This window comes from Taeniopygia guttata, chromosome 5, assembly GCF_048771995.1.
Source record: "Taeniopygia guttata chromosome 5, bTaeGut7.mat, whole genome shotgun sequence".
NCBI classification, from domain to species: domain Eukaryota; kingdom Metazoa; phylum Chordata; class Aves; order Passeriformes; family Estrildidae; genus Taeniopygia; species Taeniopygia guttata.
This window is the reverse complement of record NC_133030.1, coordinates 43192762-43217726: the sequence shown is the minus strand read 5'-3', so window position 1 is coordinate 43217726 and position 24965 is coordinate 43192762. Positions and strand designations below refer to the sequence as shown.

The window sequence follows — 24965 nt, the reverse complement described above, 5'->3', positions numbered from 1 at the left end:
GTGACTCGGTTCAGCTGCTGCAACACCTGCTGTTGTAGGTATGGAAGAGGGAGGAAAGGGTGTGAGCTCTTGTCCACTGTGGGTGGGGTTATAATTTCTGCCATGATCTTTTCCTGCAGTTTTGTGCATTTCTTGGCTCCTGCCTGGTTCCTTTTGCCTACCTCACAGTGTTGGAACTGTCAAAGTCACTGCCAGCAGCCTTACTCACGGCTTTCATCCTTATTTTTGGTAGGTGTTCCTGCTACAGCAAAATTGAGTATCTTAATTGTTCAGATAATGTAATTTCTGGATTACCATGTATAACCTAACCAGGGGATATTTGGGTTAATGAGAGACTTTCTCGAAAACAAAGTCATTCCACTTTTTTTTAGTGTATGTATGTATGAGCCTTCTTACTTGGTGGTCCCCTTAAGAACTTTGCAGTCTTGTTTAGTTCATAGGTACTTCAGTTATTTACATAACCACAGTATTGGGTTAGATTGCACCTTAATTAAAAAAAAAAAAATATAAGGTGGGCGGTCAGGAATGATTTTGCCCACTAGTGAAATGTTGATGTTCGTATGAATTATAGAGGTTTTTAATGACCCCTACATTAGTTTAGAAGAGTTCACAATAAGAAATTAATGAAGTTCCTTGTTGATTTGAGCCAAGTGGAGAAATTGACCTTGAAAATGAAGTTACCAAAATAGGAGTTTTGTAAGGACAGGGGTATTGAGAAATGGAGACTTAAAATATCAAATCCAAATTCATTTTCTATAGGTACCATCTGAAAGATGACTTCTCTGGCATCCTCTGGCACTGTGGTGTTGCCTGAGGTAGATCATTGCTGGCTGTAATCCTCTCCATCTGAATATGTAACCAGCATTTTCCAAATGGTGTTTCACAGATACTGCTGTACTGCCTTTGTTCTTGTATTTGTTTTTAGGGTTTTTTTGTTCATTTTTTTTTCATTTGTTATCCAGGTAGAAGATGAAATGTGATCTCCTTCTATTTCTAAAATTTCCCACCTTCTTCTTGTCTTGACTACACAGAGGAAGCTGAATTCCCACAATCTTAGATTCACTTTGGAGCTGCAAGTGTTTCTGACATTGCTGTGTGTCTCTTTGCAGATACAGGCTGTATTACATTGTCCCAGTATATTCTGCTGGATCCCATTCTAATGTTCTTTCTCATGGGAGCTGTTCTGAGTATGGTGAAATGTAACAGCTGTGCAGACAGGTAAGATAAGGATGATAATTTTGTTAAACTAGTGATATTTAACTTCCACACAATTAAAGTAATGTCTGCCATTGGTGATGTGTGAATGGCTGAAATGAGATTACTTCAGGAAATTTGAAGGTGAAAATGACTGTTGGTAGCAGAGAGAAATTTTTACTCTGAGGGTTTGTGTGGTTAGGGAGAAAGTATTGTGCCTGGAGTACACCAATTTACCTGTGACGGTAAGCCTATGACCTTTAAAAATCCTGCTGTATAACGTAAATAGTGTAATTTGTTTGATTTAGAGAATGGCTACAAAAACTTAGAGCGAAATATAGCCAGGATGATTCTGAATAAAGTAGTAAAGTTGTTAAGAATATTTGCTATAGACCCATCCAGAGAGGGTAGTGGTTTTTAGGTACTGGGATGTGTCAGAAGGCTTCTTTGTGGCTGGGCTGCACAGAGTAGTTTCCTTGAAATGCATCCCAAATTCAAAGTCAGAAGAAGTTGAGATTCTGTGTTATATATGAGCAGTTTTTACTTCATGAAACAATCAAGACCTGATAGTATCAATCTTATTGTGTCTGCAGTTTGCGTGGCTGAAATGCAGCCTGCAGCATCACGTACGGCTGTCCAAGGCAATCCTTATCTACAGCACATTCCCCAGGGAATGCAGCACTAAAAACAGGGCAGTGCTTGATCAGCTCTGTGTGTCTTGACCTGAATTTATTTTTCATATCTTAGAACTAATCCTGTTGTCAAAGTAGCTGATATTCTACAAATAAAGCCAACTCTGTTGCTTAGCAGGTCATGGGGATTTTGTCTAGTTGAAATAAAAGTGGCAAGGCATTAGGAATCAGAAGGAAACAGTTTTAAGTTCTGCTGTCATTTTTTCTCATCTCTCTTCTATAGTTCAATTTTATGTCAGTTTATAATTTGTTTGCTTTTTGCTGCTGCTTTTGTTTGTGTTTTCGATAGAGGTTTTCCGCTAAGGCTTTCTTGCTGTACTACAGGTGGCTGCTCTTTGCCTCTTGTTCTTCCCCATGTCCCTAAATTTCTGAGAGAAGTAAGTTTGCACTTTATGGAGAAAAGTTCTTGTTTCTGTTTTCAGAACTTTCATGTAGTCAGACTTTCTTCATACTAGTATTTTAGCTTATACCTGATGTCTGTGTTTCCATCCTTGAATAGGGGATCTAAGTGTGCCCCTGGCTTAAGTGTACCTGAAGCCTGTATCAAGGCTTCACAAGACTGTATCCGAAACCAGTATCCTTGTGTGATTCTAAATTAAATGAAAAACTTGTTTTTCCACTTCTTATGGGTTCCTGAGAAGATGGACTGTAAATTTTTGGGGTAACTGATCTGTTATTTATTTTTGTGATCACAGGCTGCCCATTCATTTAGCCATCATTTTATTTACTGACTTGCTCTACTGGTCCTGCAGGCCATTTTCTGCCTCCTGGTGGTTCTGGCTGAGTCTGACTGGTGTGAGCCTTGCTGGAGCAATGGGGGTAAAATTTGTTGGCCTTTTTGTAGTCCTCTTGGTTGGCTTGAACACAATCTATGACCTATGGGACTTGCTGGGGAACCTCAGCCTGTCACTGGTGAGTTTCAAAGGCTTTTCTTTAAGTGTTTCTTTGTTTTGTTTGCTTTGTAATTCTGCTAGTCTTTGACACCCCTGCAAATACCTAAACAGAGATACTCTGTAGCAGAGAGGAGCATCTGATGTGGTGATGAAAAAAGCAGATTAAGGTTTTAATGAAAAAATTATTGCCGCACTTTTGAAAAAAAACAAACACACTTATATTAGCAGTTCGTAATAGTATCCAAGCACAGCAGAAAGACTGTTACTTTTTCCTGAGAGAAACTGTTACCATTACAGTTGGCTGCATTTTCAGTCTAACCTTTACAGGAGTAAAAGGGAGTGGCTTTACAGTGGCCCGAAGCAAGATGTTGCCCAGCACTGTTACCTGACCTTCCAAGGAGCATGTGCTACCTGGCAGACAGCATGTCTTGCAGCACTCAGTTTGCATAAGCAGTGTGAGCTCAGGCTCTGCTTTGTGAGAGTAAGGGGGCAGAGGCTGCGTAGCAGGAGCATCACGAGTCACAGAAATGCTCTGCAATCTGCAGCATCCATTGCCAGTTTAGGGGATTAAGACAGCCATAGCCTGCTTGACTTCATACACATTTAGTTCTTCTAAGCCTTAAAAAAATTGCTAGTGGGTTTGAGTGTCCTGGTCTAATATATTGCATTTTATATTTGCAAAGTGTGAAATCTGCCATTTGGAGAAACACCTTGATGTACCATTTGCTGTCTTGCAACTGGCAGGAAGACAAATTCTTCAGTCATATCTTTTAAAAGGTGTTCAGTTCTCTTCTTGTCTCAGCCTCTTTTGAAGCTTGAAAATTCTATTTTTTTCACTTACTGTTTTTGTCTCGTTTGTCTTATAAACAGTGGGAGTATGGGGGGACTTTTTCTATTCCTCCTGTGTGATTTGTTTTCTTTGGTTAACTTGAATCAATATGGTCTGCAAAGATTCAATGTGCCAACTCCAGAGAAACACTTCTTGAGCAAAGTCAGTTAATTGCATTTGAAATAGAACGAATCCATCATGTCTAAGCTTTGTGCCAGGAGACAGCTGCACAGTGATTTCATTTGTGCTGCTGGCAACAAAGGCAGCAAACCCCCGAGTGTTAGAATATGTAAAGAATTTACTCCGGAAGGTAGATGCTTTCTGAATAGCTATTTGGCAGCCTTGTTACTTGAGGAGAAGGAAAAAAAAAGGTGAGGATTAATCTTCTGAAAGCCTGAATAATTTACCTCTGCATTTGTTAGGAAGCCACTCATTATTATTTATATGCAATTTTTTGGGGACTACCTTGATTTCTAGAATTCTCAGCTTGTGTTGGTCCATTGTTCCGGTTTGCTCACCGCTGTCTTTCACACGCACTTTCTTTTCTTTGACTTTGGATTGAAGTCTTTAGTTGCAGAAAACCATTTCATGAAAATTGAAGCATATTGAGGCCTTTCTAATTAGGGAACTGGAGGGTAGTTCATGTGCCTCTCTACTGTCTGTATTTGGTTATGTACCATCAATCAGCATTAGTTTTTAGGGTCCAGTGGTTATGAAGTATTCTGCTGAAGTACTGGAACTGAACAGCTCTTTGCTTTGTTGACTTCACTGAGTTTTGCAATGTGTTCAGCTTTTTCCATTCCTTCTGAATTAATTGGTTCTGGTACTAAGGGATGGAGAATCATTAGCTTAATGATTATGTGACAGGTATCATGTTAAAAAATATGGAGAATAGCAAGTGCCTCTGTTTTCACCCACTTTGACATTAGTGTGGCCATGTAGTAAACAGTTTCTGCTATTTAATTTTTTTCTTCTTCCACAACTATTTATTATCCACTCTCTACTTTATGTTATTTACTACCAGCAGTGTCAGTAGGATTTGAAAATGTAATAGCTTCTTTGACATCTGTTTGCAAAACATATTTTCAATTGGTTGAAATAAAATGTTTTACTTTCATTTTGGGACATTTGAAGAACAGGTTTTGCTGCTGACTTTTCTGTAGTTTCTGGTTGAGCAGCACTAGAAGTTGCTGTGTGAGAGCATCCTTGCTAAGCAAGATGATTTCTGTAAGTGAAGCATATGTAGATCCCCAAGATGTCCTGGTTACATTTACATTTGCACAGACTTACTGGGGGAGCAAATTTTCATTTTCCCTCTTGCTTAGCTTTGGTAGTTACTATTTTGGGAGCCATCTCTTTGCTAGGATTTTTGGGTTAAGATATGTACCACTGATAAACAAGTTAAGGTCCTTGCTCTCGAAATACTTTCAGTGGGGGCTGTCCAACCTCCTTTGCCAAAGTTAGGGATGCTCAGCACTTTGGAACACTAAACTCTCCTATTTGCCTAATTTTGTCTTTTTTCCTATGACCCTAAAATGTTGAGGTACCATAGCTCCAGCTTTTGGAGATGCACAGCAAGGGCTGGCTCAGCTTTTACCTCTCTCTGGGCTTTTCTGAGGTAATTTTACAACCTGGTGAGCTTTTTTTGCACAGCAGGCTCCAGCCATAGGACTGCTGCTCAGAGTCTTGTGAAATCAGGAGTGAAGTTGTTCCTGCACTGTTTGATCCAGATTGTGTTTGTTACAGGTCATGTTTGGGAAGCATTTACTGGCTCGTGTACTCTGCCTCATCGTACTGCCACTTGCCCTCTACACGGCTGTGTTTGCTGTTCATTTTGCAGTGTTAAATAGAAGGTATTTCACAATGTTTTCTCCAGAAGAATAACTTTGCTTTGAATTAAAGGCTATTGGTTATATAGTAGTCCACTTTCAGTGTCAGAAGCACAGCCACAAGCTGTGTCTTTGTTTAATTCTCTTCCCCAGCTCTCTGGCCAAGCTGGCAGTGAAATTGAATTTGAGTTTGAGACTCTCTGAAATGCCAAGCAAGTAACCTAACCAAATTTCCTGTCTCATTTTTTTTTCCTCTTATCTTTCTGGGACCTGAAAATGTCTCAATTCCATTCTTTGTCTTTTTGTAATTAAAAAAAAAGTCATTACTTTCCTGAAAAATGTCTGTGATTGAAAGAGTCTGAATGTGCTTGAAGGGAGGGCTCTTTCCTGAATGCATGCAACCAAGGGATGCTTTTTACAAGGAAAGAGCTAGTCAAATGGCCAAGTAATGTTTTCCATACGCCAGCATTAAAAAATGAGGTGAATAAGCACTTCACTGTAGAAAAATAATAGAAAAATAAATATGTTATTTTTCAGTTAAAGTCCACTGGTTTTACCACTAACCTCTTAGCAGGAGTAAGATTACAGGAGTCACAGAGAAAGGCTTTATTATATCTGTCCTGACAGTGATCAGTTTATTTGTTGTAAGAACACCCCCAAAGACAGTTCTGATGCTTTGTGCAGTGCTAGCATTTACATTTTTGTGACCTCATGTCCTTGCAACTCTGGACAGTTTCCTGCAAGACTGTCTCTATCTGCTGTGATTCAAAACATTAAGGAAGTGTGCCTCTTAAAGGAACTGCACCCACTCTTCTTCAGATGCCCAGTCTGGTTTTATAATTTTTCTTCTGTAAAAACAACTTGGTAATGCATGACAAAGGTTTGTATGCTGCTTAGTTAGACCTTGAATTGTCATATTCTTTGCTGTCTTTTGTAGTGGTCCTGGGGATGGTTTCTTCAGTTCAGCATTTCAATCCCAGCTGATTGGGAACAATCTTCATAATGTCTCCATTCCAGAGCGTGAGTGTCCGTATGAATAAAGGACTCTGAATGTTGTCAGTGTACATGAGAACTTAAATAAAAGCGGTATCCCCATGACTCAGTGCAGTGTGAATTATGCCTTCCATGGTAAAGGTCAGATCCATACTCTTCCTCTGTGCAGTTTTATGTATTGACAGAAAGAAAAAGACTGAAAATTCAGTACATGGTCACTAGCTGTTTCATTATATTACATCTAGAGGGAAGGATGCCATTTTGAGGGGTTTGACATGTGTGCATGCATCTCGTTATTCTTTGGTTCTATATTGATGTTTTTCCTGTTCACCTTAGACTTGTAGGTGTTCAGATGTGGGATTTGTTTCCAAAATATGTGTAAATGGAAACTATCAACTTTTGTGACACAGCATGCCACTGGTCCAGCTATGTTGTATTCAGAATGCATCCAAATTTAGCAAAAAGAAGGCTATGTGGTTGTTCCCTAATCCTCAGGTTGACTAGGGACTACTGAGCCTTTAAAATGGTTTAGCTTTCTGATTACTTCAGCTTTATTCTGGCTGTTCCCTGCTCCAGAGCTGTCGCTGACAGAGCAGCAGGTCTGTTCTCCAAGGGTGATTTCTCTCGCTTGTGTTGGGGACTAGGAGGGAAGATGTCTTAAGCCAGTGTAGCAGCTCTGTTATCCAACAGCTGAGCTCGCCTCCCTTCTCTCTTGTATTGCTGTAGGGTTCAGAAGTGTTATACTCTTAGGGAAAGCCATCTTAAAACTCTCATTATGAAATTACAAACAAAGGAATGTCTTGCCATGTCTGTTTATGTTAAAACTTAGTGGGAGAATTTTAAGTGTTTCAGCCAAATGTTATATAACAGTTTCACTGAATCCTGGTTAGGGATGGGAGATAAGCTTGCAATGAGCCCTGTGGAGTAATGTGTCAAACAGGAAATGAACTTCCATCAAAACAATGAAGAGTGCATGCTTAATCGAGCACTGTAGACTAGCTGGGGGAGATACAGGACAGCTGCCTTATGTCTTTGTTCCTCCCTCTTTCTCATGCAGATTTGGCATATGGGTCTGTGGTCACAATGAAGAACCTTCGGATGGCAGGGGGATACCTTCACTCCCACTGGCACCTCTATCCGGAGGGCATTGGGGCTCGCCAGCAGCAGGTTGGTGTGCTGTGGTAGTATTGCCTGTGCCTGCAACCGCTGGGTTACTCTCCTTGTATTTGGCATTAGGAGCCGAACTGGTAGGAGCTGTGTGTTTACTCAGCATCTGTTACCCTCTCAGTGCCACAGCTGTGCACTTGGCTTAGAACTCTGACTAAAAAGGAGGCTTGAAGAGAGCCTACCACACTGCACCAGAGGGGTGACTTACAGTCACAAGGCTTTGCAAGACCACCATCCATGAAAGTTACCTCAAGGAAGGCTGTAAAGTTTTGTTTAAAACAAATACATTATCTTGCAGCTTTTCTGGCTGTATATTAAAAGCAAGGTAATAGAACTGCTATGTATTGTTTTTACTCCAGCCACTGGCCTCTGTGACCTTACATGAATCCCTCTCCTTTGTGCCTTGCTTCCTTTATCTGTCACCAAAGAATTTGCTCAATAAATTAGATACTGTACATTTGTAAGCTAATGTAGCCATATGGAAACCATCTGAACTAAGGGCTTCTCATTAAATGATTAAGCAATAAGTGAAAGTAGAAAGCAGAAATCATGTAACTATCTCTAATTAAGAAGTACAAACATTAAGTGGATTTCTTATTTTTGTCCATCATCATCAAGCTTCACAAATCTTTGCTGCTTCTGCACTTTTTTACCGAGATGTATTCTGTGGTTTGATTATTGGTGTCTAAAAATTGTTGAGATCCTTGAAATAAAATTGCCAGAAAAACACAAGTGTGTTTTTAACTCCTTGCTGTCTCTGTGGCTAGGAGGAAGTTTTCAGAAGTGAAAACTTTGTCTCAATCTTTTTCCTGCTGCTTGTCACAATCAGAATTTCTAATACTCTTAACATGACATTAATGTTTATTATGGTATATGGAGATGTCATGCTAAACTGCCTCAAGCATAGGCAAAATTGGAATGCAGGTCATGCTTTATGACACTAAAAGCAGGGAAAGGCAATTTGGAGAGGACACTAATGGAGTTCCTTGTGGAAAGTGGGGAAGGGTGGAGATTTTCCCGCTGTGCTCCATGCCCTGGTGGTAGGACAACAGTAGGGTTCTAGGGTAGTTTCAGGGATCTGGAGAGGGGAAGGGAATTCAGAGAGGAATTTGGAGGAGATGTAGAGAGGAAAAGTGATCTCTCTGCTTCCACTTTCTCCTCCTCTCCTGATGGCTTGACCTCAAGGTACAAGGTTCTACCTCCAGCTGTCCCTTTTTCCCTATTGTCAGACGCTCCTCTGTGTTCTGCCTCTCACCCACCCACTGGATCATCTGCTCCCACCTAAGAGAGAGGCACAGGTGGGGCACTGGGCTAGGCTCTCACAGAGCAGGGCGTGCTGCTCTGTCAGGGGTGGGTGGGTGAAGGGAGTACAGTTCCATGTGCTCTGGGGAGCAGCAACCTGGAGTAAGATGCTCTTGGTGTCATGGTAGCAGTAGATGCAGTTACTTTCTATGAGGCTGAGCAGGCTGGCAGGGGTTAGCTGTGTAGCATGTGTGGCTGTAATGGGTGATCCCTGAATCCTTACCTTGCCTGAATATTTTGGCAGATGTTATGGTTGTCACAGTCAGCCTCTTGTCAGAAATCTCTACTGTATGTAAAGGCAGTGCTGCTTCTGTCTCCTGGGTCAGATAGTGGTCAGTGATTATGCAAAAGCTCTGGTTTGAATATCCTGTTGTTGTAGAAGGAACCTCTGAAACAGGTGAGGGGAGGTCAGGCTGTGTTTGGAGGCTGTTGGTGCATGTGAACTGCCATGAAGTGTAGTGCTTCTGAGTATGGGCTATCCACTGGCTAAGAGGTGTCATCTGGGTTAAGGAGGGGCCCATAACTGGTTTTCTAGGGGGCATTGTCATCAAGGTAATCCCAGGATTTTTGTGTGGTTGGTGCATTTATCTGGGGCTTTGATTTGCTGGTGAATGTGTGACTGCTACCAACAGCTTTTTTCTTGTTATGTAAAATAATGAATCCTGTCATTTCAGGTCACTGCTTACTTACATAAAGATTTGAATAACCTGTGGATCATAAAGAAACATGATTCAGATACAGGTAACAAAAACAGTAAAGTGCCTTTTATTACTGCTGCTTCTGTTTTTCACATAAATATTCTTAGTTCTTTCCAGGGCAGAGTATCCTTCCTGGATATGAGGGGGAGAGGAGGAAGAACAAGGGGAACCTGTCTCTTGATTTACATTGTGTGTCTACTGTGTTTTTTGTTCTTCTCCAGACTGCACAGCTGAAGTAAATAAGCTTTTCTTAGCTGAAGGTTGCATTGAGACAATTTTTCAGCTGTGTAGGGCTGTAAATAACAGTAGAGAGGAAATTTGAACTGAGTATTGTTTGCAATCTGTTATTGTGGCTAAGAGTCTTGGGAAAGCTGAGTCCTGTTACGATCTGGTACATTGTGTTTGACAGATTTTTGTGGATGATTGCCTGGGACAAGATAAGAGTACTGAATGTGATGATCTGTGGTTTGTGCAGAAAGCTGTTGGTTTAGATTATGTAGTGTAGGTAGCTGAGGCCTGCTTGGTCTGGCAGTTTCCTTTATTTTTTTACCTGCCACATGTGTTTATAAAAATCAACAAGAATTTTCTAAACAGCAAAAAATGTAAATAACATCGATCTATAAGAAAAATTATAATCAGTGTTGCAAGAGTAATTTATAGTTGACATTCTTTAGAGTAGCTCTCAGGGTTAGAGTCTGTAAAACACACCAGGCTTAGAGTCAGACCAACTTTGTTTGCTTTATTATCTGCTTGAGGCATGAGCATCAGCAAGAAACTTTGTCATACCCTGGTAAGTTTGTCAGTGCATTGATATGATTAGTTTGTCTTCCTTCAGCAGATCTGTCTGACCCCTCAGGTCCTGTGGAGTTTGTGAGGCATGGAGATATAATTCGTCTGGAACATAAAGAGTAAGGATGATTTCTGGGATTCAAAGAGATTGTGTGATTGAATAGAGTTGGTGGGAGACTTGTCCTGCTGGAGACTGTGGTTAGACAAGCACAAACAGGCTGTGTGACAGAGGTATCTGTATATCTGAATTTCCAGTGTGAGGTTTGTAGAGATTTTCTTCTATGATTTATGTTTTCAAATGTGTCTATTAAATGAGAAACTTCAGAGAGAACTACACAATTTTATTAGAACTACCTCCCTAAACAGCAGGGAGATTTCTTCAGTTCTGTGAGGTGCAATAGTCAGGGTAACTCTTCCAGAGAAGCAATTTCAAAACTCTCATTCTGTTGCCTGTCTCCATGCTGAATTTTCTAGACAAATAGAATATAGGGTTTTTTGGTCAGTGTACTGCAAGTATCCTGTCCCTATGTTCATAGGCAATATCCACCTGCTGAAGTTCTCAACAGCACTGAGATCATAGCAGTTAAACACTTTGCATGAAAATGGAAGCTTTCTGCAGAGGATACCTAAGAGGAAGCAGTGGAAGTGACTTGATATTTAGTCTTTATCTAGTGTAATGTCACTATATCAGTGTGCCAAAATGCTATGTGCTTTCACAGCTTTGATTTTTTAACAGAACCTCTAAATTCGTGAGCCAGGAAATCATGTTGTATTATATGCACCAACCATTGCTTAGGTTTCCAAAATAATTATTTTAGAAAAAATAAGTCTTATAATCATTATTTTTTTAAATTTTGAATTTGGGAGTTTACTATCAAATACATGAGTAATGAGGATGATAACATCTTGATTAGGCAAAGTGGGTTAAGTCCTGAGAGGTCTGTGGCACGGGAGTGAATGGGCGCTGCTGGGGAAGGATCCGGGAGGTGGCACAAGGGGCCGGCCTGTGGCATGTCCCGTGGGACAGCGGTGTCTGGGACAGTGCAGCCAGCAGCAGCAGCACGCTGGGCACTGTCCCAGCACCTTTGGCAAGGACTGATGGGCTATGGCCAGGTTTCTCTGCTTCCCTCAGCTGGCACACCCTGCCAGTATGGGAGGCTCTTTGCCTGCACTGTGCTGGTGTAAATGGTGACCACTGATTTCTCCCTAAATGGTACAATCTTTCCCTGCAAAAGCAAAACTGATAATCACAAAAGGTCAGGATCTTGCTTTTCGTCTTATAAGACAGGTCTCTTTGTCACATTTTTACTGTTAATTAAAACAAAACAGAGCAAAATGAAACCAATCTCTTTTCCTTTTAAAGGTGGTAGATTGTAGTTTGAGGGCTGGATTTTTTCATGCTGTCATCCTTTTTTGTCACTGTCGAGTGTGGCATAAGCTCAGAGTCACATGCTGGGAAGCGACAGTTTCACTCCGTGTCTCCCATCCCGTTAAGGCTGCATCCTGCTGTGCCCTCAGCTGGAATTCAGTGATTACAGTACTGGCAAATCTCTGAATGGCTCAAATCAATGTTTTTATCACAAATTGACAAGGTTCAAAGGTTTGACTTTTAATTTCATTTCAGAACTTCTAGAAATCTGCACAGTCACCAACATGAGGCTCCCCTGACAAGGAAGCATTTTCAGGTCACTGGCTATGGAATAGTAAGTGAAGGCAAGATAAAACAAAAGCTTCTTCTTTTGGGAAGAGTTCATATCATGCAAGGGAATTTATTGTTGCTTTTTTTAGTTTGTTATCCAGGATGATAGATGGACATCTGCCATCCTCAAGGAGAAAACTGATGTACTATGAAATGCCTTATCTCATATTTAAGGTCTATTTAATGTGAACACAGATTTAAAAAAATTTAAACTTTTACTGTCAGTCTAGCTTTGGCAGCATTCAACTCCAAAAATGACAAACTGAGCAACCTTGAAGTTGCTCTGACAAGTATTATTTTATGTATTTGGCCTTGTCACATAGACAAGTGGGTTTTTTTTGACAGAATGACAGAATTTTGAATCACAAACATGGAATATGCTTTGAGGGCTGAATTTCTAAATGCAAAGATCTGTTGCCTAAACCCCTTTTGTGAAGCAGCCAAGTTGCCCCTGTTTATGCTGTAACTCTGAGCTACAGTCAAGAATGAATTGAAAGCAAACAAAATTAAGGTTGGCAAGATAGAGATTTATTTGTGAATGGTTGCTTATGTCTAGAATGATGTTTTCCTGATGGGAATCTCTTCTGTGAAGTGTGAGTGAGTCTGGTCTGGGCTAGTTTTTTTGGCTTAGCACCCAGTGGAGTTTCAGAATTTCCTATTTGCAGTGCTTCAGTTCTGTGTGTCTTCTAGTTTGGGCATTGTTTCGTTTCTTTTTTCTATTTTTGTAATTTTTTTTCTGGAATGGTGTGTTTGCATGATAGAATGGAACAGGAGACTCCAATGACTTCTGGCGGATTGAAGTGGCAGGCAGAAGGACTGGGGAGCTCATCAAAGTCCTGCGGAGTCAGGTCCGGCTGACCCATGTGGCCACAGGCTGTATATTGGGATCTTCTGGAAAGACTCTGCCAAAATGGTAAATAGTTTGTAATCCCCATCCAGCCCTGCAGGGCCTTGAGCTGACATGTTCCTGTACTCAATGGTACTTTTAGACTAAGCAATAACTACATTGCTTCCATTTCTTTAAAAGAATAAAAATATAAGTAGCAGGTACTAGGAATATGACCAAAGGATCTGGGTTAGGGTTATGCAGTCTGTTACAGAGAAGCTATGCAGCTCTGAAAAATAATGTCCCTTACTAATAAATCCAAAAGTGGCATGGACATAGGATCTTGTCATCTGGTAAGACCAGGAGGGGATGACAGACATGTTATTTAACGTGTTATTTATCCTTGGGGTTTGCAAAAATCACTGAAAACTGGGGCAGTTCATGCTGTTCTCTACCACAGTCTTCAAAATTGCTTTCTATTGGTATTAATTTACCTTGTGATTAGAAGACCTTTGCCATTTTTGCTTGCAGCATCTGAAATGAGGCAGGGTTACAAACTGCAATTAGCAGGGGTTGGAATTTTATATGTCCTTGAATTATGCATCTTCATCATTCAGATGAGGTGTATGCAGAGACATCCAGGCTGATGGAAGCAAGCTGCCCTGTCTGTAAAGCTGCACCATATGGGATGTTGACATGGATCCTATGCACTCATGCTGCTGCTGTTTTGATTTCTCTTCTGTGTGTTGTGGTAAAACCAGATTAAAGAATCCTGTGTATACTGAATCACAGACCAGGCAGGTATCTCTGGCAACTGCCTGGCCGGGAGTGCAAATACCATTTAGACATCACCATAAAACTGGACCTATGGACACATAATGTGTTCAGTTTACAAAAAAGCCACAAAAATCTCCATCAAGAGCATTCAGAAAACATTGTGGATTGCTGATTGTTTTTTTTTTCCCACTAACAACTTGCTATGTGAATGGAAGTTATTGCCACAAAATGTTGATGATAGTAACAGCTGAGGGCAAAAAAATACTTGTTAACTGCAAATAAGGATGATTAGAGTATATTGGATTTTTATATTTTTTATTTAGAGGGTAGTAATCACTGTCCTCCAGAGAATTTAATGGTAATTATTTAATGGATTACTTAATTAGTGAAATTTTCTAAGTGGTGATTGATAGAAAATTCCCTATTAATCTGTCATATTTCTGCCAGATTTGATACACTTTCTCCCAAAATCTTTGATACGACCTGCTAGACATAGGGTGACAGACTAAAGAACAGTTATTCGTATCCTCTAAGGTGGTTGTTTTGTTTCTGTAATTCAGTTCTTGTAGATACGGATTGACTTAAATTGATGATGGTGATTTTCTTTGGAGGGACTATAAGGGTTGAATTGGAAGTAGTTTCTTTGTAGTTGGCAAAGTGCATAATTTTCAAAAATCCCATCTAAGGCTTTTTAGGTGAGAAAGTGAGAAATGTGGTTCAGCTATTCTGTAGAATTTTGATGTCAGTTGCCTTGCAGATCTGTTTTGGTTTCTACATGGTTCCTGTAGTATGTAAGAATGCAACTGCTGAAGCATTATAGAGAAGTATAAAGCTAAAGGGGAAAAACTAAACATGATGTGGAAATATTGAGGATTCCTGTGGGGTGGTGGTGAACTGTTCTGCTGATCCACAGGGGCTGGGAACAAGTAGAAGTCACCTGCACACCATACCTGAAGGAGACACCCAATTCCCTTTGGAACTTTGAAGATCATATTAACCCTAAATGTAAGTAATTGATTTCCTTTTCAATTGAGAGTGCATCTTGGATTACTGTTTAAAGGAAGGGATGAGCTATCATCCCTGGCATTCTGCATTTGAAATGTATGTGTTCTTTCCCAGCTTAAGTGCAAACTTGCTGAACTTGAGTATGTGCAGGGATGCAGAGCCCTTTTCTATTTCACTGTTTGTACTGGAAGCTGGTGATAATGCTTGAAGTGTAAAGACTTTTTTAAGGATTTTGAGATTTTAATGTGTTATGAAAGTGTGAAGCACTCCAATACGGCTGTTATTTCTAACATTGTTTAACTGGGAATTGTCATTGATATGTCATATATATTTCAATGATATTTTTAAAAAGCTTGGATCCAGTCTGTTCTGGTGTATTTTTTTCATTCTCCTACTGGGGGTGTGCTGAATTATGACTTTGCAGTACCATCAAGAAATGAACAGTGTGTGACAGGGATCTAAGTTTCCCAGTAATGACAGGTGGGTCTTGCAGCCTCATCCAGGAGTCACATATATTTCACAGGCTCATCTGTCCCGGTTTGTTCAACACAATTGTCATCCCATGAGTTTCAGGTGGCTCGGGCTGGGTTCTGAGTTATTAGAACACTTACTGTTCTTCCTTCTGTGAGAGTATGCAAAACAAAGGAAAGAAATCCTGGGCTGTTGACTTAGTAGAATTTCCTCTTCTGCTGTAATGCATTTTACATTCCCATACTATGGCTCATTTACAGATAAAAGAAGCCTATGAAGCCTTTGTCTCTTAATTCCAGCCAGAAATACAAATTATTTATTTAATGGACTTTTATATATTTCTATTGCTCCTGGAAGTAAAGGAGGAAATTTAGAAATTCAACAGTTGTAAAGTTCACTGGGAGACACTTCTAACTGCAAGCCACTGTGTTCAGAGTATGAATGAATTGCAGAGGGAATTAAAAGAGGTGCTGGAAGCAGATTTGTTGTAGGAGGAGAGAATTTAGTTTATTATGAAAAAGGCAAATAAAAGTGAACCATGCAAACTTCTAATCTATTTTTCTCTCTCTTTTTTTTTTTTTTTTTTTGAAGTGCCCAATATCAGCTTGGATGTTTTGAAACCTTCTTTTGCAGAAATTCTGCTAGAATCCCACATGGTTATGATCCGGGTACGATATCATTGATTCCAGATTATCATTTTCTTCCTTCTGTCTCTTGCATTCAAAAAGAAATAGCACTTTCAGAGGGATCTGGGTGATGGCTGCAAGCTAGGGCAGAATTTACATGCCAAGCAACCTACTTGAATTTATACTTAGAATAAAGGATGATCTTGGAGCTAAATCTTCCAAGTCCAAGTTTGGAAGCCTTGTGCTTAATGCCTGGCTCTGCTGTTGATGTGATCTAGCTACAGCCTAGTTATGTAATGTTTTCTCTACCTTCCTGTAAGGGTTTAAAGGAAATTTAGTCTTTATGAGGCAGGAGGATATTACTGTGGTCGAAATAAGGAAAATCAGCTAAAAAGACACTTAAAAAGCCAGTAAGTGTTTTGAAAATAGAAAACTTCTGATTTTTTTCAGGTTCATCAAGGAGTTGTGATTTCTGGTTTCCTTTTTATCTCTCAATATATGCTTTTTAAAAAGAGAAGATTTAATATTTGCAAGGTGGACTGCTCTTGCAGTCTTTTCCTATGCCTGTTCTTTGTACTCTTGGCCACAGCCCTTTTGCTTCCAGCTCCTCAATCTTTCTTCTGAAGAATGAGAAGTTAATATTTTGAGAAGGGAATCTAGGGTTTTCTTTGCTGCTGTTTGTGAACCTCTTCTGAGATTTTAAAGAGAAAAAAGTAGTCAAGCATGTTATTGTTAGTACTTGTAAAGTGTTTTTGTAAAGCGTGTCCATGGCAATCAGTGATAATGCTGTCTCAGGTAAGGAAGCACCTGCATGAGTTTCCATGGAAATAATCTTTGAGGCTTTTTTTTCGTGGTGGAGACAAATCTGTCACAGTAGTCTCTTAATGACAAAAGGTCTTGCTTATGCAACAGGTATCCTTAGTGACAGAAAAGCTGAAGAGGAAAAATGAGAGAATACTGCCTCTTTTGCTACCCAAAAACGATTTTCACTTGCACAGTAGTATTAGTACATTCATAGTCCTAATTGTGACCATTGTGGAAGATGTATTTATGTAGGTCAAAAAAGAACTTTCACTCAGGAAGGGTATTGATATATGTTTGTGTACACAGATATTTCTGGGCAGACATTGCAGCACACCCGCCTGCTCATTTAAATTCTGTTAATTTATCTGTAGGGAAACAGTGGCCTCAAACCAAAGGACAATGAAGTCACATCCAAACCTTGGCACTGGCCCATCAATTACCAGGTATATTGTTCAATCCATATTCCTTTCTATTTTCAAGTGCTTTTGCAATGCCTTTTGAAGCAAAACGCCTTGTAATTGCATTGAAGATACTGTCAGCTTTCTTTTGCAGCACCTGAGATGCATGGATGGGAATTGGTCTCACCTTAGATGCTGTGCAAAATACCAACTGGACTGATGAATATCTGTTTTTCTCCCTTCTGACCTCTTTCCTCAGGGACTGCGTTTTTCTGGTGTCAATGAGACAGATTATCGGGTTTATTTGCTTGGAAACCCGGTAAGTTGGAGTGAGAAGTTCCTAGCCAATGTCTTTAGCAAACTTTAGCTTGGTCTTGCTTCTGCCAGTTCTCTTCCTTCTCCTTTTGGACTGTCTCTCTTACTATAGTCCTAATGTTTGCATGTCACATGCACACATCAAGCATGAAGTCCCAAATCTTTCTTTTTCTCTTGTGTAGGTGATTTGGTGGCTAAATCTGGTCACTATTGGGTTATATCTTCTGATAACAGTTGCCACTGCAGTGGTACTGAAGAGAGGTGTCCAGCTGACATCTGAACTCAAAGGTGAGGTCAGTCTTCCTTTTCATAAATGCCTTTTGTAGGAATCTTAAAATTGTGTGGGTGGCAGGACTTTGTGTGTCAAGGGTGAGAAACCACTGAACTTGGATTATCAAGAAGTGTCCACAGGGAAAAGAGTGGGAACTTCATAGCTATAGTTTTATAGTGAACACCACAGCTACAAAAATAGTGCATGGCTACCTACATTGGCTGCATGGGATACAGGGCAATTAATCAATGCCCTGCTATCGAGCTCTGCATGTGCTCTGTACTTGGTAGTTTGCACAGTGTTTTAAGACAAGAAATGTTTTCTGATATTTATGCAAAGCAAATGACAAATGCAAGAGATAAAACGATCCTTTATTATGCCCATTGCCAAGGTTTTGGAGCTTTTCACAAGCCCTAATTAGTCATACTTTCACCATTCCTGTTTACATCAATGGTTGCTTCATTTTGTAGATCTCCTTGTAGGAGGTAAGTTCTGAAATGTGATGGGAAACACCTCAATTATACAAAAAGTTATTGGCTAAGCTGTATACAGACATCAGAGCTCATAGTCCCTTCCCCAGGCTGTGAAAGCTAGGCACCACTTCTTTCCAGGAAGGGCTGACAGAGTGATCATCTGGATGGCTCTCATTGCAGAGAAAATGAAAATCTTCAGAAACCAGAATCACCTGATTAGTTTGATGCACAGCCAGAGAAACTACACCTTTGGTCTTAACACAGAGCATGGTCAGCCTCCTGCGATGCCTTGAGACTTAGGTGCTTGTATATCTTTTCTGGTAGCTGTTCTCCTGAAGTGTGCTTGTATGTTTATAAAGAATGCAGCTAGGATGTTGCAGAGGCTTGAAGCAATTCCAGACCAATACATGACTTCCAGCAAAGATCATTCCTGCTGAGTTTACTTTGTGTGTTAAGGTTTGCAAATAGGAACTGTAGCTGAGTTTTTCTCTGCTGAAATATGTTTATTTGTGTTCCAGAACTGTCCAGAGTTGTGCTACATGCTGGAGGGCAGATCACACTGGGCTGGCTTCTTCATTACCTCCCTTTTTTTATGATGGGACGAGTTCTCTACTTCCACCACTACTTTCCTGCCATGCTTTTTTCCAGCATGTTGACAGGTAAATACTAGAGTCTTGGAGAAGACAAGGTAGGGAAAAAGGTGATACTCTGTTAAATAGAGTGTTTTTCAGCCTAATAGGTTTATTATTTTATAGCCTTTGCTTGTGCAAAGTGCTCGAAAGCATTGATTTACTCAAAATGTTTTTCACAAATCAGCTTGCAGTGCCAATTTTTTGTTTGTCTGTTTGGCTTTGGTTTTTTGGTGGTGGTTGGTTGGTTAGTTTTTTATGAGGCAGTCATGTCTGGTGCTTAGGGCATTAAATTAAGAGATGGGATTCCTGGTCACTGCTATTTCACTGTTCTTATATATTCTTGTATATAAGTTACTTCCCTTTTGGTTTACTGCCAGCACTTTTCTGTCATGTCTGTTTATAATTTGGCCTTGGTAGTTTTTCCTGTGATTTTATATCAACTTCATGAGCATCTGGCACACAGATCTCTTTTGAATTTATTTAAATGGAAAGGCAGGACAAAAAGAACATTTGCTGATACAAAACAATCTCTATGGTTCTGAAGGTTACCAAGGTAAATTAATTTAAAAATTGACATGGTCTTTTGGTGTTAACAGAGTTTCATCAGCCTAGTCTGTGAACATAGCAGCTCTGTTCTTCTGGCTTCTACCTCTTTCTTCTCCTAGGAATCACCTGGGATGCACTACTGAAGTTCTGTGCTGGGCTCTTGTCACCCAGCACTACAGCTAGAAGGGTATATGGAGGTGGATTCCTGGCACTGGTTCTGCTCATCCTGTACAGGTGAGTAGAGCTGAAGTTTTCATGAATGGAATGTATGACAATGGCCATCTCAATAGAAACTTTGCTGCCTGTTAATTATCCTTAGCCTTTGTTCTCTTTTCTCTTCTCTGCTGAACTTGTCAGACATCCTCAAGCCCAATCCTGAACCTTCAAATTTGATTAGATTCAGCATCTGTGTCCCAGTAATGCATTATAGAACATCTTTCCATTGCAGGAAATCTTTCTTTTGTTGCAGCACACAGCGTGAACACTCTGTTCTCCTCCAAACCTGCCTTTCAGTGGTTTGTGGTTTTATTTCCAGTGATGGTGACATATTCCTCAAATACAGGCAAATTTTTCATTATTGTAGGTTTTATCAGATTCTAAGAGAAAATTCCATGTGATAAAACTGTGTGCTATGTATATATTTGGTTCAGCAGAGATTAAAAGGTTCCCAGTAGAGCTTAGAGCAGCCCAAAGACAAAGGTGCCATAGGCTGTGAACTACTTGAGACAGAAAACTGTGCTATGTTTGATGGGCATTTGGTTTTTTTCCACAGCTTCTACCTCTTCCATCCACTGTCCTATGGGATGATAGGACCCTTGGCCTCCAACCCGAGCAGTCCCATGGCAGGGCTCCGGTGGATGGATTCCTGGGAATTCTAGAGCAAAGGAAGCCTGGATACAGCGGATCAGAAATACGAGATCTGCTGCATGTCAGGTTGATTCTGGTGCTTTGAGGACATGACTATAAAAGCCCTCTCTGGAGGACTCTGGGTATAGTAACCCTATTGCTTTGGCATTTGTTTGCACTGTCTGCATTGGAAGATGCAGAGGACGACAAGGTCCCCTTAAATTAAAAGACTCATGTCCTGAATCCTTAGGTTGTATTAATGGACAACTGGCTGCCGTGCCAATTCCTTGAAGCAGTGTATGTCAGTCAAACAGCAGTGGCATTCCAGCAGCCAGATCAGTACAAGTTGGAGGCTGTCTGCAGTTGCATGCATGCTCTATGCATGGGTCTGTGTCTTCCTTCTTGTAATCTAAGCACCACTACAGTCTGAAGCACTATAGGACTTCTGTCAAGATTAACAACCTTTCTTATGGTGAGGTTTTTGAAAGCTTACTGTAAGTATCTGGGGACCTTCATTCTACCTGGCATGGCTGTCTGAAGGTTTTTTGTTCTGACCCTGGATTTTTAAAATTTGACTGAAAGGATCTGTTTAAAATCTCCTGAGCCATTGTGCCTTGCCTGTCTCCCAGGCCCTCTGCAGAGATGGAAATTGTTTATTCCTATGTACTGCCTTTCTCTCTGGTCACCTTCAATGGTTTATACAACTCACCTAGCAGGCCTGTTTTCACGGCCAGACTGTTCCAGCTCAACTCTTTGTAGCTTCTTTCAGTTCTGTCTGAAAGTGCCAAGGAAATTAGAGCAGAAATGGCAGGTGGTTTATTTTCAGCCCCAGTATGCTGTAGAGACCAACATGAGGAGGTACTAGAGACTGTAATGATAGCTTGGAAATCCTACAGACAGCTGTCATTCAGCTTTTGCTCTCAGCTATTTCAGCGTCAGTGCCTGTGCTTTTAGGGGAAGGCTTCATCTCAATGCATGTGGCATCTGCAAAACAGGTTGCTGGTGCCAAAGTATCTGCTCAGTGTTCCCAAAATGAACACGTTCCTTCTCTAGGCTGCTGAACATCAAATTACAAGGGAATGTGAGGCCAGGCAGAAATTGTCTGTGAAGTGTCAAGAGCCATTGGGTGTTGAATCTACTCCTTCCAAGAAATTTGATTTATCAGGTGCCTTTGTCCTGTGTTAGATATTTTCATCTATGTTTCTTTTATTCCATTTCCTACCCTTCATCCAGTGTCGATTTCTTGTCGCAGTTCAAGTTGCTACCTTGTAGTATCCAATGTCGACATTTACATCACAGCTGTATTCCTATATCAAGAAGTAATATTTGAAAAACTCTGTTGTATATGTTTCAATGAACTCATGCCTTTCATTTCAGAGTTCTTGCTTTGCTTCATAGCCTTGCATCTAAATTACAGGTAAAGGGAGAGTAACAGGTGGGTGTGTCTGCCTTTAAACATGGACTGTGCATTTTATTTCTCTTTCCAAATCTTGAGATCCAATACATTTCCTACCACATGGAAGGGCTGCATTAGCATAGTTGTTCTGTGGGGGGAACTAGACTCCAGTCAGACTTGCTTTGGTTCCTCTTTAGTAGAGATCCACAGCATTGTTCAGTAAGGCAGCTGCTTGCTTTGTAAGGCTCTGGCTTGGTATGTCACATCTCTCCAAAAACTAACTCCTATAGATACTAGCTCATATGGAGTGGACCTGTGCTTTTGATTCTAAAGGTTTTGAGTTGACCACCTGCTGCTTATACATGATGGGAAGTCATTGCAATAATTAGCTGCTGGGTTTGATGATTCTTTTCCACTTGTTATTGCAGGAAGTGCTCCTGCATGAGCCAGGAATTCACAGAGGTGATATATAGGCAAGAAGGATGGGGAGGAAGGCTACAAACTTCTTCAGAACCTGCCAGATCTGACAGTAGCAAGCAAATTGTTAACTGTTGGCAATGTGGAAGGTAGACGGTGCAGTGCTGCCTTGTAACAACGTGATCCATCAATCTCTTGGTGAGATTATTGACTTAATACATTGCTATTCTCAATATGAGCTTTCCCTAAGGGAGTCCCATTGTCATGGGGAGGATTTGCCAGAAGACCTGGCAAAAGCCATGCTTTAAAGTGCAGCTTTTTCCAGCATGTACGATTTTACACTTCCCCTTAGCATTAACAACAAAATAAATCTAAGAAGCTTGGGAGTGTTTTGGAATTACTCTTTATTCATCATATTAAAACTTGGGAGTGTAAAAATTGAGTTAATAACGTTGATTTCTTCAGTAATTATGAAGAGCTGAGTTTTGTAGGAATTGCCTGAGGAAGATGAACCAGTATGGTTTTTGGCTAGGATCCATCCTTTATTAGTAATAATCTTCTGGATATGGATTGGCAGCTGAGTGCTGAAGGTGGCGAATTTAATGCTCCCATCCTACTTTCTTATGCACAAGTCCAGCTTCTATTTCAACACAGACAAAAGGTTTATTTTTCTTTAGGACTGTCACTTCAGAAATTTTCTTGAGGGCATTTGATTGACATTGAGACTTTTTCTTAGGTCTTGTGTGCTGGTAAATGGGTGGAGGCATACAGTGAAAAAAAAATCTATCTATTCCACAAGAGGGAGCAACTTCCAGCAGAATTTTAATTTTTGATCTGGAGTTAAAAGGATTGAAAGGTCTACATTGAAACTAGAGGGCAGACGTTTCCTCTGTACCCTCTGGACTCCAAGGGTTGGGTTTTTAAGTAAGTGTACATTCATGTAGCTCTGTCTTCTTTCAGGAGAAAAGTACTGAAAAATTAATCCTCTTAGAATTTGACCTTCAGTATTTGCTTCTTAAAACAAAATCTATCAGGCCATTACTGAAACATAATAGTAACTGATATTTTATGAGGTCAATAAAATACAATAATTTGGATTCCCTTCCTGACTCTGTATTGAAATATCTGAATGGTACAGACATGAGGCAATGGGTGCAAGGCACTCTGCTTTTGGGATGGAATTTGGGTTTCAACTTCTTTGGTTCAGTTTTTCCATTTGTGCTTGTGGAATGATTTCAGGTTCTTTTTGGGAACTGCTCATTAGTCGTCTTCTCCAGTCACGTGGAAAATAGCTAACGGTGCTTTCTGAGGCCAGAGGTGCTGTTCTCTGGAGCAGCTGCTGTCTTTGAACCCTGCTTGACAGGGCTCCTTTTATCACTGACAAAGTATTTCATCAAACTGTATCCATGGATTCAAATCACAAAAAGCTGCAGGCTGCCACGTTCCCTGCTTCAAATTCTTTTTTGTGTGTAAACTATTTTCAACTCTTCAGTCTCTGAAAGATAGATAGAGGGCCTCTAGGCTCATCTAGCTTTATCCTAGGCAGTCCATCCATTTTAAACGGTTTCTGCTAACAGTCTCTTCAGGACATCGACACGCACACATCTATTCCAGCAGCAGGGACTGGCCTATTTCCAGGAACTGGACCACTCATGATATGAGACACAGATGTGACTATGAGGATGATTTGAATGGAGATTTCTGTTCCAATGTTGCCCTTGGTCCAGGTGGAGGACTTTGTGTCATCACTGTTTGTCACCGTTGTTAGCAGCCCTGGGAGCCACCCCCGTTCTTTAGTCTGCAGTTTTCTTTCTGCATCTTTATTGGAGAGGCTAATTGATGCACAAAGGGCATTGGCAGAATATACCTTTTTGTATCTTCCTCCCTTCTGATTCTTGAAGAATGCCCGAAGTACAGGACATGTCTTTGCTTCCCCTAATTTTGCACCTATGCATCCATTTCATACGAGTGCCAGGACAAGGGGTAGGACAGGATGTCTTGTAGTAGCCTGAGTGAGTGAATACCTGTCACTTGGTCTGAGAGCAAAACCAGAATCTTGTAATGGAAAGGTAAACAGATGTGTTATGTGATAGTTCCCTCCTGTCCCTCCTGAATCCTTCAGAGAATTGTTTCTAGGGGACTTGAGAGCAGACCAACTGTTATTGTGGAAACACAAGGTATTTACCTGAAATTCTCCATTGCCACGCTTAGCAGCTTCCCTTCCAAGCTGTGACTGAGTAACCCTCTGAGTAACCCTTTGTGCACATGTACTCTTTCCTCCTCTCAGGATCCTGCTGGCACTGTGAAAACCTTAGCAGTGCCCTGTGTCTCTGCCAGCCAGGGAATGTAGGTAAGATTTTTTTTTTCCCCCCTTTACAGCAAGTGACGCCATGACTCCACACATGGGTAAGTGTGTCATGAAAGCAAAAATGTGTGGACTGTTAGAACAACATAAGGCTCTTCCTGCTGGGAAGGGAAGGCTGAGGATAAGAGCACCACCTCCATAGCATACTTTCTTCAGGATGGGGCTGTTGGCTGCCGGTAGTCAGGACTGAAAATTCTTTGCCTTCTTTAAAGTACTAAGACCTTGGTTGTGTGGTTGGTTGCAAATTGCTTCAATTTGTAAACTTTTTAATGCTCTTTACTTGAATGTCAAGGGCTATGGTTATCACAAATAATATCTGAGGCTATAATATATTTGTATAGATGCCACTCCTGCTGAATTTGTAATTGATTCTAAAACTTTGCCAAGTGAGCTTACTGTGTTTCACAAGAGACACAGTTTAGAGCCATCCTTGAAGAGCTTGCCCATGGCTAAGCAAGAGTTTGGAGCAACAGTGAGAGTGGCTCATTGGTAATTCTGTTCTATATCCTGAACTTTTTTTACTAATGCTGGGGGGTGTGTGTGTGCATCTGTCTGAACTGAATTCTTTTAACTACAGTGCAATTACTGTACCATATGGTCTGGATGGGAGAATGTTCCCTTGAGCTATAAATGTGTTTTGTACAGGTGATCATGGAAAATGAGGTAGAATTTGGAATTTAATTTTGTAATAAATACCTCTTCTTTGAAGCAA

The 24965-nt window shown here is 40.5% G+C and overlaps 1 protein-coding gene across 4 annotated transcripts in view; it reads left to right on the top strand.

Annotated features, from left to right (window-relative positions):
• POMT2 (protein O-mannosyltransferase 2) overlaps positions 1 to 24965 on the top strand; it is a 27700-nt gene extending 2735 nt beyond the window's left edge. The window contains exons 4-21 of one of the 4 annotated variants that reach the window (XR_012056434.1): positions 120 to 228; positions 1110 to 1218; positions 2639 to 2798; positions 5355 to 5461; positions 6375 to 6457; positions 7488 to 7597; positions 9574 to 9640; positions 10433 to 10505; positions 12011 to 12089; positions 12847 to 12998; positions 14602 to 14693; positions 15756 to 15832; positions 16966 to 17037; positions 17252 to 17311; positions 17490 to 17600; positions 18570 to 18710; positions 19349 to 19463; positions 20002 to 24965. Coding sequence is in view for 3 of the 4 variants with exons in the window: in XM_030274758.4 (XP_030130618.3) it covers positions 120 to 228; positions 1110 to 1218; positions 2639 to 2798; positions 5355 to 5461; positions 6375 to 6457; positions 7488 to 7597; positions 9574 to 9640; positions 10433 to 10505; positions 12011 to 12089; positions 12847 to 12998; positions 14602 to 14693; positions 15756 to 15832; positions 16966 to 17037; positions 17252 to 17311; positions 17490 to 17595; positions 18570 to 18710; positions 19349 to 19463; positions 20002 to 20107 (1818 nt within the window). In the remaining variant the exon portion in view is untranslated. Of the gene's footprint in view, positions 1 to 119; positions 229 to 1109; positions 1219 to 2638; positions 2799 to 5354; positions 5462 to 6374; positions 6458 to 7487; positions 7598 to 9573; positions 9641 to 10432; positions 10506 to 12010; positions 12090 to 12846; positions 12999 to 14601; positions 14694 to 15755; positions 15833 to 16965; positions 17038 to 17251; positions 17601 to 18569; positions 18711 to 19348; positions 19464 to 20001 lie in introns of those variants that run through there. The other 3 variants (XM_041716819.2, XM_030274758.4, XM_072930292.1) reach the window with 3 other exon arrangements.